Raw genomic sequence first — 15,312 nt, forward strand, 5'->3', positions numbered from 1 at the left:
AAAGGAGAGCTGGGGACAGTTTCAGCCAGCACTGCCCTGGATACTGTCAGGTATGATGCGACTGAGCCAGGGTGTTCTGAGACCTGGGATTTGGTTGGTGGGTCTCACTCCTGTATCAACATGATTCTTGGTGATTTGATGTTCCAACCAGAAGATAGTGTATGCTGTAGAAAATTGCTTCTTCATTGCAGTGTGCCACAAGGGTCCGATTCAGCAAGCTGTGTAGTCATTCTTTAGTTAGTTTGCATCGTGGTTGCCAGTTGCAGGACAGGAGAAGGGACCTGCAGCAAGAGTGTGGCTTCTTGGTGCCCTGTGCTTTTTTGACTACCATTAGGTTGCCTCCTGGGCTTGGTGGCTGCCTGCTGCCCCAACAGTACCTCAGTTTTCCTACTGTAGTCAAGGAAAAGTTGGCAGAGGATGAGAAATGTTTAAAATAAGCTTTTCTTACCTATTATCTTAGCAGGAACACCCTTTAATTTCTATAAGATTTATGTATAAAATCGTCTGTTTTTTGTTTAATTTCATTGTTTCAAAATATTTTAAATTGTTAAATAAAAGTGATTAATTTTCAGAAAATCTGTATTTCTTAATTTGTTATGATAATAGCTGCTGTAAATTCAGTTAGGCGTTAGTAAAGTAACAGTTACTTTGGATATTTTATTACCCCCCCCCCGAAAGTAAGCTTTAATTTTTAGTTCCACAGCGCCATCTAGTGTAACATTACTGTAAAAACACCTTCACAGTTTTGGCTTTCAGGGTTTGGTATTTAACTGCTTTGCATAACTGATCACTTTCTTAGAAGAGAAAAATCTATAGCCAAGCTTATGTATTCAGAGGTTTTTTTGTTTTGTTTTGTTTTTAGAGACTGGATATTCCTTTGTAGCCCAGGCTGGCCTAGCACTTGTAACTCTTCTTCCTCAGCCTCTCCAGTGCTGAGATTACAGTCCTGCAGCACTACTCTGAGCTTTGTATGGGCCCAAACAAAAATACATAGCCTACAGAATTATAAAAATTCTTCATGATGGGTATTCCTATGTGCTTCTTTCTCTTTGAGCATCTGCTTTTGTTTTGGAACACAGTCTAAGAAGAGTTTAACATTGCCTTTTTTAAGCTAAAAATAGCTTTTGTTAATGATACTCAGAAAAGTATTCCTTATACTAGTGCCCTGTTCTGTAATTTCATGTGCATGGTCTTGTTTGCTTATTGTCCTCTACTTCACTGCACGGTGACCCCACGAAGGCAAACAACAAAGCTGGTACTTACTGCTCAAATGTTAGTTACCTGAGAGAATGTGAGTTGAAAACATATTAAAGACTGGTGCCACATTAAAATAAGAAAACCCACAAAAATCTATTGGTGGTATTAAGGTATTGATGCATGCATCTTGATATCTACTTCTTTAACATGAAAAAAGTTACCTTGTTTTTTAATCATTGATATCATGTAAACACTGAGTGTTTTTGCTTGTAATCCAAAATGGACCATAGTATTTATTATTATTTAATTGAGTTTGCTCAATTAAAACATTTTAATGAAAATTAGTACCAATATAGTATTTGTCACAACCTTGTTAATCCAAAAAGATAAGATTCAGATTATTCTCCTTCTTGGTCTCTCCTCAACTTCCCCATCACATTCATGTTGCATGAACTCGTGGCCAAATGAGGGTGTGGTGCCAGCCTCCCAATCCTTTCCCTTTCCCATTTATAAGAGAAGAAAGGAAAAGAAAGAGAAAGCATGGAGATACTAGAGGCCAAAAATTAAAGCACATTTATAAACAAAAATTTTGAAACCTGAAAATATTTCTCAATATGACAGAAGAAAATAAGGCATTTTTTGTAAAGTAATTTGATTTTTTAAAAAAGCTATATTCACTAAGATTGAACACAGAAGAAAGTGAGCTTAGTTGTTTCTAAGCTCATGCACACTACTCCAGTACAGATAAGCAGACATCTGGAGAGAGCAAAAAAAAAAATCCCCGATAGTTTTCAGCATGGCCTGAGGGAGATGAAACGAGACAGTGTCATTTGGAAATCCTTGCCCTGTGGCCCCAAAATAAAATGTAAACAGTTAAAAAAGCTTTTAACATTCTTTACTGTCACTTTGATTGTCTGAAGGCCTTGCTTACCATTCCGTCATCTGTTTCCAAAAGAGTGAGGAAAGAAAAAATAATGTAACTGTATTTAATAGCCCAGATATAGTCATGACTTGACTCCAGTTTATTGCTAGACATTCATTTTCAGTTCTACAAGTTTGAATTTGCCAGGACTGGAATGTTTCGGTGTTCATTGCTGACAATGCACAGTAATTTTAGGCCAGCTCTGCCTTTGAGTAAATCATAGTAGTAACAATAAAGGTGAATTTCCTTCCATTAAATTGGCTTGTCTAGCAAATAGTTGCATCATGTTTGTTTCTGAAGTATCTCAGGGAATTGATTATAGTCTTTGAGCTGTGAAAATAAAACAATGAGAAAAGCAAACTTGGCTGGAGTGAATGCAGCCTGCAGAATTTCTCCCTGTTTTAACTTCTGAATGCCTTTACTGGTTGAGAGGCTGAAGCTGTGGCACAGAATAGTAACCATAGGCATAACTGATAACTAGACTTTACATCCAGAAGCAGTGACCTGGCCAGTACATTTGCTGCTATCTTTTACTTCTTTCTCTCCTCAATCTCCATTCACTGTCCTAAAACCCTTTTTTTTTTTTTTGTAACAGCATCATTTTGCTTCCTTCTTGTCCCCTCAGGTCATTTCTTATTACCACCAGCTAAAGAGAAGAAACTTTGCCTTTCAAACAAAAGGTTTATATAAAATACTACTATATGCATCAATGTCTGAATTTGTGTATGTGAATACACTTTTTTCTTTTCTTATCATTTTTACATTTACTTACAGTAAATGCGCTCTAAAACAAATCCTAATGTGTTTAAAAATCTACTCTGCCTCTCAGCTTTCAACTACTAGAGCATCAAAATCTCCCAAAAGATAGAGTCTCTGCCTTCTAGATCATTTTTATAATATTTTATGGTAATGAAGAAGTTCACTTTCAGAAACGGAAGCCCACCTCATACTTGTCCAGCTCTGACCCTCCTATTAAAGGTACTGTCTCATGAGCTAAGACAGACTATTCTGGGTAGAAATGATAACAGGTACCTTTTTCCAGTGATTCGTGCCAAATAACTTGTGCTGCGCTGTACATATCACTCTTTAAATCCTTGTCTTAACCCTGCCAGGGAGGCACCAGGGCTCTGCCAATGCTGTGGATCAGAAGACACCCTAAATTAGGAAACACAGTCCATCTCCTGACTTCCTTGAGGCAAGAGGTGGCAGGAGAGGACAGTGCGGAGGCAGTGGGAATGATTTTAAATGTATTTTTTATTCTTTTGTGTATTGTATTAATTCTTTTTCCTACTGCTTGAGACCTCACAACTCCCTTCTAAAACCTCAGCAGTAATCAGTTTTCACATTGAACATATGGGCAAGGAGAAACAGCAAATCTTGTTTTTCTAAGGCTTTAGCAGTAAACCACCTGATGACCCCATCCCACGCCTCCTCCCTCCTGGTCTTGGGTCTCCTTTAAAAAGCAGTCTGCTTTATTTACATCTTTACCTTTAAATTTTTTAATTGATATGCCAAATCCTTCAGTTCTCAGCCTTTCTAAAAATGTAATCTTTAAGAACATTTATAAAAACAAGAAGAGTCTTTGTGATTTATTCTGAAAGCTGAAAGCCTTAAGAAATGGCAGATTCCAAATGCAGCACCTTTTCACTTTCAACTGTGAGTGATGTGTAATGCTTTTTACATATGCTTACCAGAAAGAAACAATGGGATTACAGGTGTTTTTTAGTTCTGGCAAAATACATTGAGAATATGCTGAACCATTTTGTTATTTGATAAAGTAACAGAAAAAACAGAATCAGCCTCCAGACCTAACTAAATAAGTGGACATTCTTGCATATTTCTTCAAATAGTTGCATTTTTTTGAAAAAAAAAAAACATTTTGTATACCTTGAGGGAATGATGTGAACAGCAAACTGCCACACAAAACTAGGGCTTTGAAAATCAGACCCAGTTCACTTCTTATGTGTAGCCTATAAACAAACTTAGCAAAATACATATATAAGATATTCAGGACATTTTTAACATAAGCATAATTAATTACCATCATTCTTACATTTTTTCTTTCCTCTTTTCATACACACACAGGTAAACACACATATACACATAGACATCAATGTGCATATATTAATATATACTTATAAATGAGATATGGTTATAAATTTAAATTAAATTTGTCAGGGTGTATGGACACCATTGTATTGTCTTTAATTCACATTTTATCAAAGGAGAGCTCTTTACTGTCCTGACAAAGAAATGCAGTGTTAAGAGTTCCTTAATGACTGCCATTAGAAGACATTTCAAATTTTATACCGTCAAAAAATCCTGTACTCACTTATGCATTTAATTTTACCTACTTGTTATAGACTCCTCTTTACCTGGTAAATCACGGAGAGAACGGACCAGTCAGATGCAACAGGTGCAAAGCCTATATGTGCCCATTTATGCAGTTCATTGAAGGAGGAAGGCGATATCAGTGTGGATTTTGCAACTGTGTGAATGACGGTAAGTGGTTGAGTTAAGTGTTCTTTGTAAAAGGTCTTTATGTTACATTTCTTAGGTTAGGAAAAATGCAGATTTTTTTCTGCATATGTTATCTTCTTTATAATTTCCCTAGAAGTAAACTTAAGTAGAACATGCTCTGTTTGGGAAATCCAAATCCCTCTCAGCTTTATGTAGCTGCACAAACTCCACATGGAAATGTGGTGTTCCTTAATGTAAAAGAAAACTCAAAAGTAGTGGGGCAGATGTATTTATTTCTCAATCTCCTTCCACATAAGTCCCAGTTATAGGCAAAATGAGATTTTTACCTCTTGTGTTTACAGATGATAAACCCTTAAAACTTCTCTTTTGTCAATCTATAGGACTATTCTTGATTATGAGGTCATTGGTATTTTGGAAAAGCTCAGGTATAACCAAGGGCTTTAACACTTATATAGATTTTTCCTCTCTGATATAAATGTTGACTATTTTAAGGAGGAAGGAACATTATTATGACGCACTTTCCTATATGCATTATATTTTTAGTTTTACTCCAGTGAACACACTGATGTTGAAAAAACTGCATCCTTGCCAAAAGTGTTCTGATATTTATTATATTTGCAACATGTCTGTATATTTTTAATTCTTTGTTGTTAAGAAAAGGGCAAGAGCATTCCCACATTTGAGTGGTGATTATAAGAGTATGAGTTTTCTAGGGGTTTCCCCCTGCTCCTTATCATCATAGGCATGCTTCCCTGCAGGTAATTAGACTGAAGAATATGGAGTATATCTGCGTAGCCCTGTCTCCCCTTGCACCTGTTTCCTTTAGGTGCTGGCTACTCTTTAATGACAGCTGAGGCCAGGCATGGTTTTCCATCATTGCATCCATGGCCTCTTGGCTCTGTGGCTGTTCTCTGGTGGGAAAGCACTGCTTGTCTCCTTGTTTCCTACTTCCTTAGCACACACACAGTTCATGGCTTTATCCAACTTAGAGTGCCAGACACTGGCCTTGTGAGTCTCACTCTTGAAGACCTTTGATCAGTTCCTAAAAATGCCTGCTGTGGATTTCAATAATTGGCTACCAGTCTCATCTTAAAAGCTTTGGTGTGGAATTCTTGAACTGTTTCTCTCTTGCCAAGCATGGTGTCTACTTGGAGCAAAATGGATGTTGTGGTGAGACCAGATTCTAAGATTACTTCTTTTCCTAAGGAACATCTTGCTGCATCTCTCTTCCTAGAGGAAATTTACAACCAAATCCTTGGCTACATCTCCATCTTGGAACTTGTATTTCAGGAGCCCTATAAGAGTTCTTTACTTTAGTTTTTGGAGGGAAGTCATGAGAAGGCAGAGGCTTCTCCTAACTAAGCATTTGGATAAAGCTCTCCACCAAATCCACCTATTCCTCAGTGTCTTCATCCAAGTCCACAGCTTTCTTAAGAAGGTGATCAGAAATTTATCCAGTGTGAGAGCATCAAGGATCTTTCATTTGCTGTCACTTCCTGGCCTCATATACAAAGTGTCAGCTCATTAGCTCAGGACTAATGAGCTACTTCCTAGTAGAGAAAAAACACTCAGAATTCTTGCTATCTCCACACAGTAGCTGCCATTTCCTTGGGTAGTCACTCCTAAGAGGCTAACGTGATCATTTTGCAATAGGGTTATTCATGCCATGTTCAAATTATTGTTCCTATCAGGAAACCAGACTCCCTTGCATTTATGTTGACCCCTGTGTTCTCCGTTTAGGTTTAATTAAGACAGGTTTGTTGGAGTTAGAACCCAGCAGGTATGGTTGATGACTCCACACTTACTTCCCTGTGAGTGTCCAGAGATTAGGTATAGGAAACATGATGTCAGAAAGATGCCAGAAATCAGGGGTCATTTAGCAGTTGTGGTGCAACTTGAATTTTGGCCTATAAAAGATGACAGATAATATTAAGTACTAACGAATATAAAATTAATTTTAAAAGAAAAAATTCATATATTTCATGTAGATGTGCAAATGTGGATGAACTGTAAGTTGTGCTATGTAGAAATTACTATAGATGCATCCTAAGACAGCCATCCCAGGATCGTCAATTCACCTACATGTAACAAAATAGCAATTTCCAGCCCATCTAATTTTCTCGCCTTTGCTGAGGATCTGTTTCTTCTTCTGTAATCATTTTAAGGCACTGAATTTTCCAATTTTGGAGCTCCATATGTAAATATGAACTTTATAAAGCTTGTTTTAAAAGAAATGACTATGATATGTTATGTTATGTTAAAAATATAGAAACATCGGGCTTCTGTGATTTTTTTAAACCAACCTTGGAAAATAGTCCCATTGTAACTTTCCTGTCAGTTTCATAGGTAAATGAAAAGACTACTGAGTTGTTTACAAACGGAGATATTCTTTACAAAATGCTTAAAACAAGAGCGTTGTTAGTTTTTCTAAATACTCCTGTTGCAGAAGTTTCACAGCTTGCCCTATTAATCTTGAGGCAACAGGAGTTCTTTTTTGCAGAGATACCAGGCCTTATTTGTCCAGGTGTTTAATATGTGACTCATAAGTGTTGTTGTGCTATTGGATGACTTCCAGGACTTTGCCAGAACTAACCTTCTGAGACATTTGCATCAAATTAGAGTTCTTCAGATGAGATCTTTGTGGTGTAGTCTTTCCCTAATACAGTATCTCTCTGCACTCTTAAGCTCAAACATTAAAAGATTACCATGCAAACTTCCCATAAAGACATTTCTTAGTTAAAGTATAATAAATATTGTAGTTAATAGTATAGTTCAAATAATTAGTGATTGTCTCTGTATATTGAAAACTCAGAAAACTCAGAATTCTTTTTTAAAAAGATAATTAAATAGGAACAATGAAATATTTGGATTGCGATGACTTAAAAACACCAGTTCTTTTGTCCTGGCTCTCTAGGATGATCCAAATTATAAGTGTTCTTTGTCATCAGTAACTTATAGAAGAATCAAGAGGATTTTTAAGAAAACCCTTATACTTTTCAAAACATACTTTTAAAATAATGGACATTTAGAATATTCTACATTCCAGTTTTTAAAATTCTTATTTTTCTTTTACTAATTCACTTTCTTCCATAATAAATTTTGAGAATTTATTAAACTGTTTATAAAAACAAAAGGCTTCCTTTCCTGTTTTTTTTTTTTAATTAGTTCCACCATTCTATTTCCAACATCTGGACCACATTGGGAGAAGACTGGACCACTATGAGAAGCCTGAGTTATCTCTGGGATCATATGAATATGTTGCTACTCTGGATTACTGCAGAGTAAGTGTTCCCAAGACCTCAAGTGTTTGTATGTTATTGTCAGATTCAAGTGAATAATGTTCATATGTGAAAAACTGACTCTTCATTCATAAACAAAGAATTTGGTAGTGCCATGGAGATGAAATGCCTGAGACAAAAGATCTAGCTCTCTAGGTTGTTAGCATGATTCAGTTTCTGAACCCTGTACTGGAGTAATCATTTCTAGAAACGTGGTGCCAGGAATAGGATACAGTTATTTTGTCTGTTCCAGATAGAATATACTGGTTTCTTAATGCAACACTTTCATGCAGTGCCTCTGCATTCACTGCATCAGTAACCTTAGAAAAACTTCCCTACCTGAAAGAAGCTTAACCAGTGTGGACAGCATACTGGTGATCTATTCCTGTGCCTCCCTTCTCCTCTCCAGGTGTTACTACAGTAGCCTGGGTCCTGAACTCTGGTTTTCTTGCTCTAAAATGTAACCATGAAACTCCACCACTACCTCCCACAAACTTCTTTTGCTTTCTTCTTTTCTAGAATATTAACTAAAATTTTTTTAAACTTTCCTTATAAAACCATTTACCATTGATCCTAAAGTTGCATTTCAGGTGTATATATATCTATTCATACAAAACTCTTATCATATACTCTGAGCTCATCAGTCTCTTTGACAACTCCATGTTTATATATAATATATTCTTTAGACCATAATATCTTTCTTTTTCCAGTCACATCTGTATATACCCTACTTGGCAAACTCCTATTGCCTGGCTCAAATTTTATTATATGTGCACCTTTCTGTCTTTATCATGGTAGTTATTTACTTCAACTTCTGCTTTTTCATAGAATTCAGTATATATTTCTGTTTAAGCATTTCTCCCTAAGGAATTAAGTTCACATGTCCTCCCTCTTTGTAGATTCTGATATCCTTGGGGACACCAATCTTGTACTAGTCATCTTTGTGATATTTCCAGTGTCAGGGCTGGTAGCATGGCTCAAAGGGTAGAGTACCTGCCTAGAAAGCATGAGGCCATAAATTCAAACCCCATGACTGAAAAAAAAAAAAAAAAGATTCCATAGTGTCTCACACAGGTGGGCAGTTAATCAGTATATGTGAAATAAATGAATGAATTTGCAGGTATTTGCAGGTGTTTTACTGTTCCCAGGAGTGGCCATTTCCTTTCTTCAGTGCCACAGTGGTAGTTGCATCATTATGGGTTCCTTGCAGAGCTTTGTGATTGTTTGGTGATTTGCAAAGCCTATCTCCTTAGGTCTTCATTCAGATTCCAGTTTACATCTGAAGCATCATGGGCAGACTTGAAGAGACAGTGTCATTCTGAGTTACAGCCTGTGACTCACAGATTTCTTCAGTAGATGTTTTCTAGGGAACCAGTCCATGTTTTGGGACTGGATAACCAAAAATACTTTCAGAAACTAGAAATTTTCCCATTGACTAAATATTTAATTTTTTTCAATTAACATCTTGTTCATTTATTTTAGTGTACTATATGATCATTTTGTAACATATAACATAAAACTAGTTATTAAAATAATGCATTATTTGTTTGAAATATTGTAATACTTGAACATATTTAGGTAAATATGAAAACATTTTTGGCACAAATGTTTTATTTCAGGCACAAATGTTTTATTTCAGGCAAGACGTGTGTCCTGAGGTACAATTGCATCTGAATAGTTTATTTGTTCCTTCCTGCTGTTGACAAAGGAGAATCATTAAGGAAAGCATAAACATTTGATGTTCTAATTAAATGCAATAAAGCCATTGTAACTGGTGATGGAAAATTTATTCACTGATATTTGCAACTATAGTATAAAATTAACTGTGCTCTGAGACTCCAGTTCTCTGCCAAAAAGGCTACATTATCTTGATTTTTATGGTGTTTTTAGCAGAAACTTAGGCAGAGAGTCAAATCTATTTCTGGGAACAAAAGTCTTGGTGTCCTCAAACTCTGTTATATGAAAATATTCCAGAAGTATAATTGATGGAAAATCTCACCCAGCAAACAAGGAACCAAATAAAAATTGCACATTTTGAAGAGATTTTTGTAAGCTTACGCTTCCTTGTATTTTTCCAAGGAGAGTTCATAATAAATGTACTACAAGCATTTTCAATTTACTTATAATTTAAAATGCAAATGTAGTAGAATAATGAGTTGATTTAGGAATTTAGATGGTGAACAGAGTGCTTATTTAATTTGAATTTGCATTTTTTAACACCACATACACTGAAAGGAAAATTATAAAATCACATTTTCCTCTATTCATTTTAGTTGATCTCACTGTGTGAGGGTCTATGCTGAACGCTTTGTACCTATTGTATCATTTAGTTCTCACAGTGAACCCATGTGGTGAGCACCACCATATGAGGAAATTGAGACTCAGGGAGTTTAAGAACCAGCTGCAGGCCATGTCGCTAGAAATCATTGGAGCCAGACTGATGCCATCTCTGTATGGCCACGGAGCCCTCTTTTCTATCAGTACACTGTGGGTGTACAGGCAGGTTTTTACAAAGTCACCATGGAATTCCCTGGGGAAAAAATTACCTCAACTCTGTCACATAATTTAGTTTATCATTTTTAAGTTTATGGATTGTATCTGCATATAATGCATACTTTAAATGTAAAATTTCATCCCATATCAGACTTTATTCCTAAACAAAAATGTAGTTTCTTCTCTTAATTTTAATTCACTTTGACATTTATTACGTAGCTACAATGTCCAAGGTACTTCTCCATGGGCTCTGGAGGAATACCAAAAATCATACCTACCATGTATAGGCCCGATAAGGAACATGCATACTTATGACATGAACTCAAATGTGACATATGCCACGAAGCTAGAATGATCAGAGTACTGGCAGACAACAGGAAGGCCTCAGTGAGGAAGTAGCACCTGAGGTGGTAAAACCATGAGCAGAGAACTGACGTGTGGACATGGGAGGAGAAACTGGACAGATGGCAGAAGTGATCTCACAAAGGTATTGACAACTCACTATGATTTCCTCAGAGGCCTGTCAGGCATTGTCGATGAGTGACATGGACACAAGTGTGGGGGCCATGATCATTGGAGAGTGCATTCCTCTTTCCTCTAAAACTTAATTTAAATTCAACCATTTTTAAACAATATGCTAAGAAAACACTTTACCAGCCAAAATTTTGGCTTAGGTCCACTAGACTATAACTTCTATGCAGGCGACATTTGGAAAACAGCAAGCACTTAAATTGGGAGAATGTACATTGTGGAGTAATAAGAAGTAAATTGAGGAAATTTTTTGAGACAGTCAACCTTTTTATTTTCCAGTAAGTCTGATCTGTTATGTTTTTATACATGCTATTAAGTGAGTGTTACAGAACAGGCCCAGAACTTACATTAATTCAGTAGAGCACAAGAACAATAAAAGTCAAGGAGATGGTGGTTTTTGTCATTTCTTCCATCCACTATCCACACATGCATTCACTCAGTCAAGTTATTGAATATGCTCTTCATTGCTATGCTCTGTGGTAGGCCCTGGGGACTCAATAAAGTTCCTGTGCTCAGAGGAGGTAACATTGTGGTATGTATTGTTTGTTGGGAAGTTTATTCTGACAGCAGTCTGCATAATGAGAGCTAAGATTGGAGGCAAGGCCGCATTAGAAGTTAGTATAGTAGTTAAGTAGGATAGCAATTCTTCAGAAAAACTACAAATAGAATTATCATGTGATCCAGAAATTCCACTTCAGGGTATTATCCCAAAGAACTGAAAACAGGGTCATCCATGTTTATAACATATTATTGATAAAAGCCAAAAGTTGGAAGCTAGTGGGTGTCCACTGATGAATGGATAGACAAATATGTGGCATATACATACAATGGAATATTATTCTGCTTTAAGAAAGAATGTCTGACATGTACTACAAAGTAGATGAGTGTTGAGAGTATTATGCTAAGTGAAATAAATATTACAGGATTTTACCTACATGAGGTATTTGGAGCACTCAAATTCATAGACAGAAAGTAGAATGGTGGTTGCCAGAGGCTACAGAGAGGGGAAGTGGAAAGTTGTTTAATGGGCACAGCATTTCAGTTTTGCAAGATGAAAGGAGTCCTGCAGATGGATGGTGGTGATGGATGCATAACTGTGAATGTTCTTAGTACCAGCAAACTATACATTAAAGATGGCTAAGGTGTTGACGTTTTTATGCTTATTTTACCGTAATTAAAAGTAAACCAAAATTAATTAAACATATTTTAAAAAGAGAAAATGAAGCTCTAAATTTGGGTGCTGAAATTGGATGGGACATAAAGGGCTTCATAATGAACTAGATGAAAATGATGAAATAGAGAGTTCCATGGAGGTAGTGAGATTTCAGCCCGTTATCTTAAAGGATCGTGTTTTCTATAAGTTCCTTATAGGAAATCCTGGTACAGTGGGAGGAATGTTGTTATATAGGCAGTACCTTTCTGTGGAGCTGGAATGCTCCATTCATTGGAATGCTAGTCTGAATCTCAAAAATGAAACCATGATGGGGGCTGAGGGTGTAGCTCAGTGGTAAAGTGCTTGCTTAGTACGTGCAAGGCCCAGAATTTGATCCTTAGCACTGTAAAAAAAAAAAATAAAGAAAAAGAAACCATGATGAGAGAAGTTGAAGTCATTCATTGGAAATGCTGGCTAAAACTGAGCATGATTTCTGGAGCCTGTGGTGAGAGGAGAAAGGAGGGCACCTCTGGAAGACAGATGAGAAACTGAATAGCAGAAGCAGAAGTCAGAGAAGTAGGGGGACTCGGTGCAGCAATGCCCTGGCAGACAGGACAGCAAAGGTTGAGCAGAGATAAAAGAGACCTGGGGTGAGAGCTGGATTTTATTTCAAGTTACTGTGGTTTGCAATTTGGAAATTGGTGAAATTTAAGAGACCAGTTCTAATAGGGTTTCATGGAAACCCAGATTTTTAGAGTGTGTACATGTGAAACTTGGCTAGACAAAACAAGCTGGATTGGATAGGTAGACTGATCAATTAAGGAAGAAAGTGATGAAGGATTTATGGTTATCTGGGCAGAAGATGATAAGCTTTCAACTGGGAGTGTGGCTCAAGTGGTAGAGTGCCTGCCTACCAAGCACAAGGCCCTGAGTTTAAACCCCAGTACCAACAAGATAAGAAATTTTCAGAAGGTTGAGAGTAGAAATGGGGGAAAACATAAGGGAAGAATCATTTTTAAAGAAAAATGAATTGGACCCAGTGATGGAAAGAAAAGGAAACACCAAATCTAATTGCAGTTTTTGAAGCCTTTGAGTTGTTAAGGTCATGATGTCATGGATAAAGAAAGAGAAATTGGAAGAGAATGTGGTTTTGAATGATTGATTCCTTTTGCACACTTAGAAAACAAGTTACAGTAAAGCATTTCATAGAGATGTGCAGGCTGGAGATGTGGAAAAAGCTTAGTGGGGAATTGGTTATTCTGGACTTAGAATACAGGATAGGAAGTCACATTTGAGTTTGTCATAAGCAGGTTTTGGTTTAATTAATGAGAATGGTTGTTATTTTTATATAATTCAGTAAAACCTATGTTATGAAATAGATTAGATTACTCTTAGGAATGATGTGCAATAAAAATTACACAGTAGTAGAGTTCCTTCATTTCTTTACTGCTCTGCTTTTGGAAAACATCACTTTACTGAAAGTGATGCTTTCATTCTGATGATTTTCAAGTCATATAATCTTTTTGTTTAAAATGAAGCACTTTCATTAGCACAGCAATATATCTGGCCTTGTAGCAGCTATAGAATGAATCAATAGGACAATTTACAGATAGCATCATCTAATTTTATAATAATTAAAATATAATTTTAGAATACTTTATGATTTATCATAAAGTTAAAATTTCATTTGGTCTTACCATGTTATTCCTTAGTATAGGTCACTAATGTTATTTGTCTGTGGCTCTCTTTTCTAAATATTTTGTAAATCTCAACTGAAGAATCACTTCCCCATGAGTTCTTGAACATAAGCCAAAATAGGGGCCAACAGCTAGAAACCATTTTCATAGCAGCTGCTTTATGTTACCATGATTGCTTTAAGCACATAGAGAAAAGGCCATGTTTGCCATAAATATGAAATAAATTAGGTAAGTATTTAACAATATGGTACAATTTTAAAAGTGTGCAGTTATACTTTAGTATATAATTTCATATCTCTAAACTGAAAGAACTGATAAAAGAAGATATTTGAAAATAATAATATCCAAGTTAATGAAATTTATTACAGTTTCCAAAACAAATGCTAATTCTTATATGTGTGCTTTTGTAGCATAAATTTTGGGCCCCAAACACATTTTGTCCTGTAAGGCAGTGTCATAAGCAAGGGTACCACAATACCCTTTGCAGCTCAGCAAGAGTGAGCCTTCTCCACTAGATTCTGTAACACTGTCTAATGCAGGTCATATATTGGAAAATGAACAGCTTTACTGGTCTTTTTTATAGCCTCAGAGACAAGGTTCTGGAAGGTTATTTGATTCACAGATGTTATATTCTAAATATTACATGAAACATCTGGTCATCTTCAAGAGTTTTTAGTGAGTATGTGAATTGATTCTGAGATATATTTACTTTATATCTGTTTGTGTGATGTGTTTGCTTTCTGTAGAAGAATAAACCTCCCAACCCACCAGCCTTTATCTTCATGATTGATGTTTCATATAGTAACATTAAGAATGGACTTGTTAAGCTCATATGTGAAGAACTGAAGACTGTGCTGGAAAAACTTCCAAAGTAAGGGAACTCCAATTGTTTTTATAACACATACTTTACTGCTGAATTAATTTATGGGCCAGAAAACAAGTGCTGAGTGGCCAATTGATATCTTTTACTAAGGAGGATATTGGGTAATTATTATAAATCAAACAGCACCATTCTTTTGAGTTGTTAAAAAGCCAGGCTAATCTTTTATACAAAGCAAAAGAAATAAGCTAACAAAAAAATAATTCTAGGGTAAAAAGATTCAAAATATATATAAATACATTTAGAAAATAAATTATAAAGAGAATCCCAAGTGTTGCAGGGAAGACTTCTGAAATCTGTTTTTCCCTTTCAAAGCATCGACCTTCCAGTAGAAACACGTAATTGCTTGGAGTGGCAGAGTGTTCTAGGGGTGCCAGAAAATGGAATACTTGTTTTATGGCAGAGATGATATGTCTTTAGCCGAATTTCCTTTTACCCTTCCAACACACTGTCTAGCCCAGCCCCTTTGTAACTTATTGCATGTGCATCCTGTAACTTAACAGTGTGAGGTACATCTTTCTCCTTGCCATTACAAAGGAACAGCACGTGCAAGGAAAGGTGGAAACTAATTCTAACAGCCATGTTAGAATTAGCTATGAATGTACCCTAGATGTTGATCACAGCTCCAGACTGTGCTTGAAAAATGCTCCTTGGCAAGGTCCCTGCTTTAGCACAAAGAA

General features: G+C 36.2%; 1 protein-coding gene across 2 annotated transcripts in view; it reads left to right on the forward strand.

Moving 5' to 3' along the window:
• Positions 1–15,312, forward strand: part of Sec24d (SEC24 homolog D, COPII coat complex component) — an 87,022-nt gene that overhangs the window by 38,573 nt on the left and 33,137 nt on the right. For both annotated transcript variants that reach the window (XM_020185463.2, XM_020185464.2), the window contains exons 9-11: positions 4,483–4,621; positions 7,766–7,881; positions 14,499–14,623. In XM_020185463.2, coding sequence (XP_020041052.2) covers positions 4,483–4,621; positions 7,766–7,881; positions 14,499–14,623 — 380 coding nt within the window. The remainder of the gene's footprint in view (positions 1–4,482; positions 4,622–7,765; positions 7,882–14,498; positions 14,624–15,312) is intronic.

This window comes from Castor canadensis, chromosome 9 (genome assembly GCF_047511655.1).
Source record: "Castor canadensis chromosome 9, mCasCan1.hap1v2, whole genome shotgun sequence".
NCBI lineage: Eukaryota > Metazoa > Chordata > Mammalia > Rodentia > Castoridae > Castor > Castor canadensis.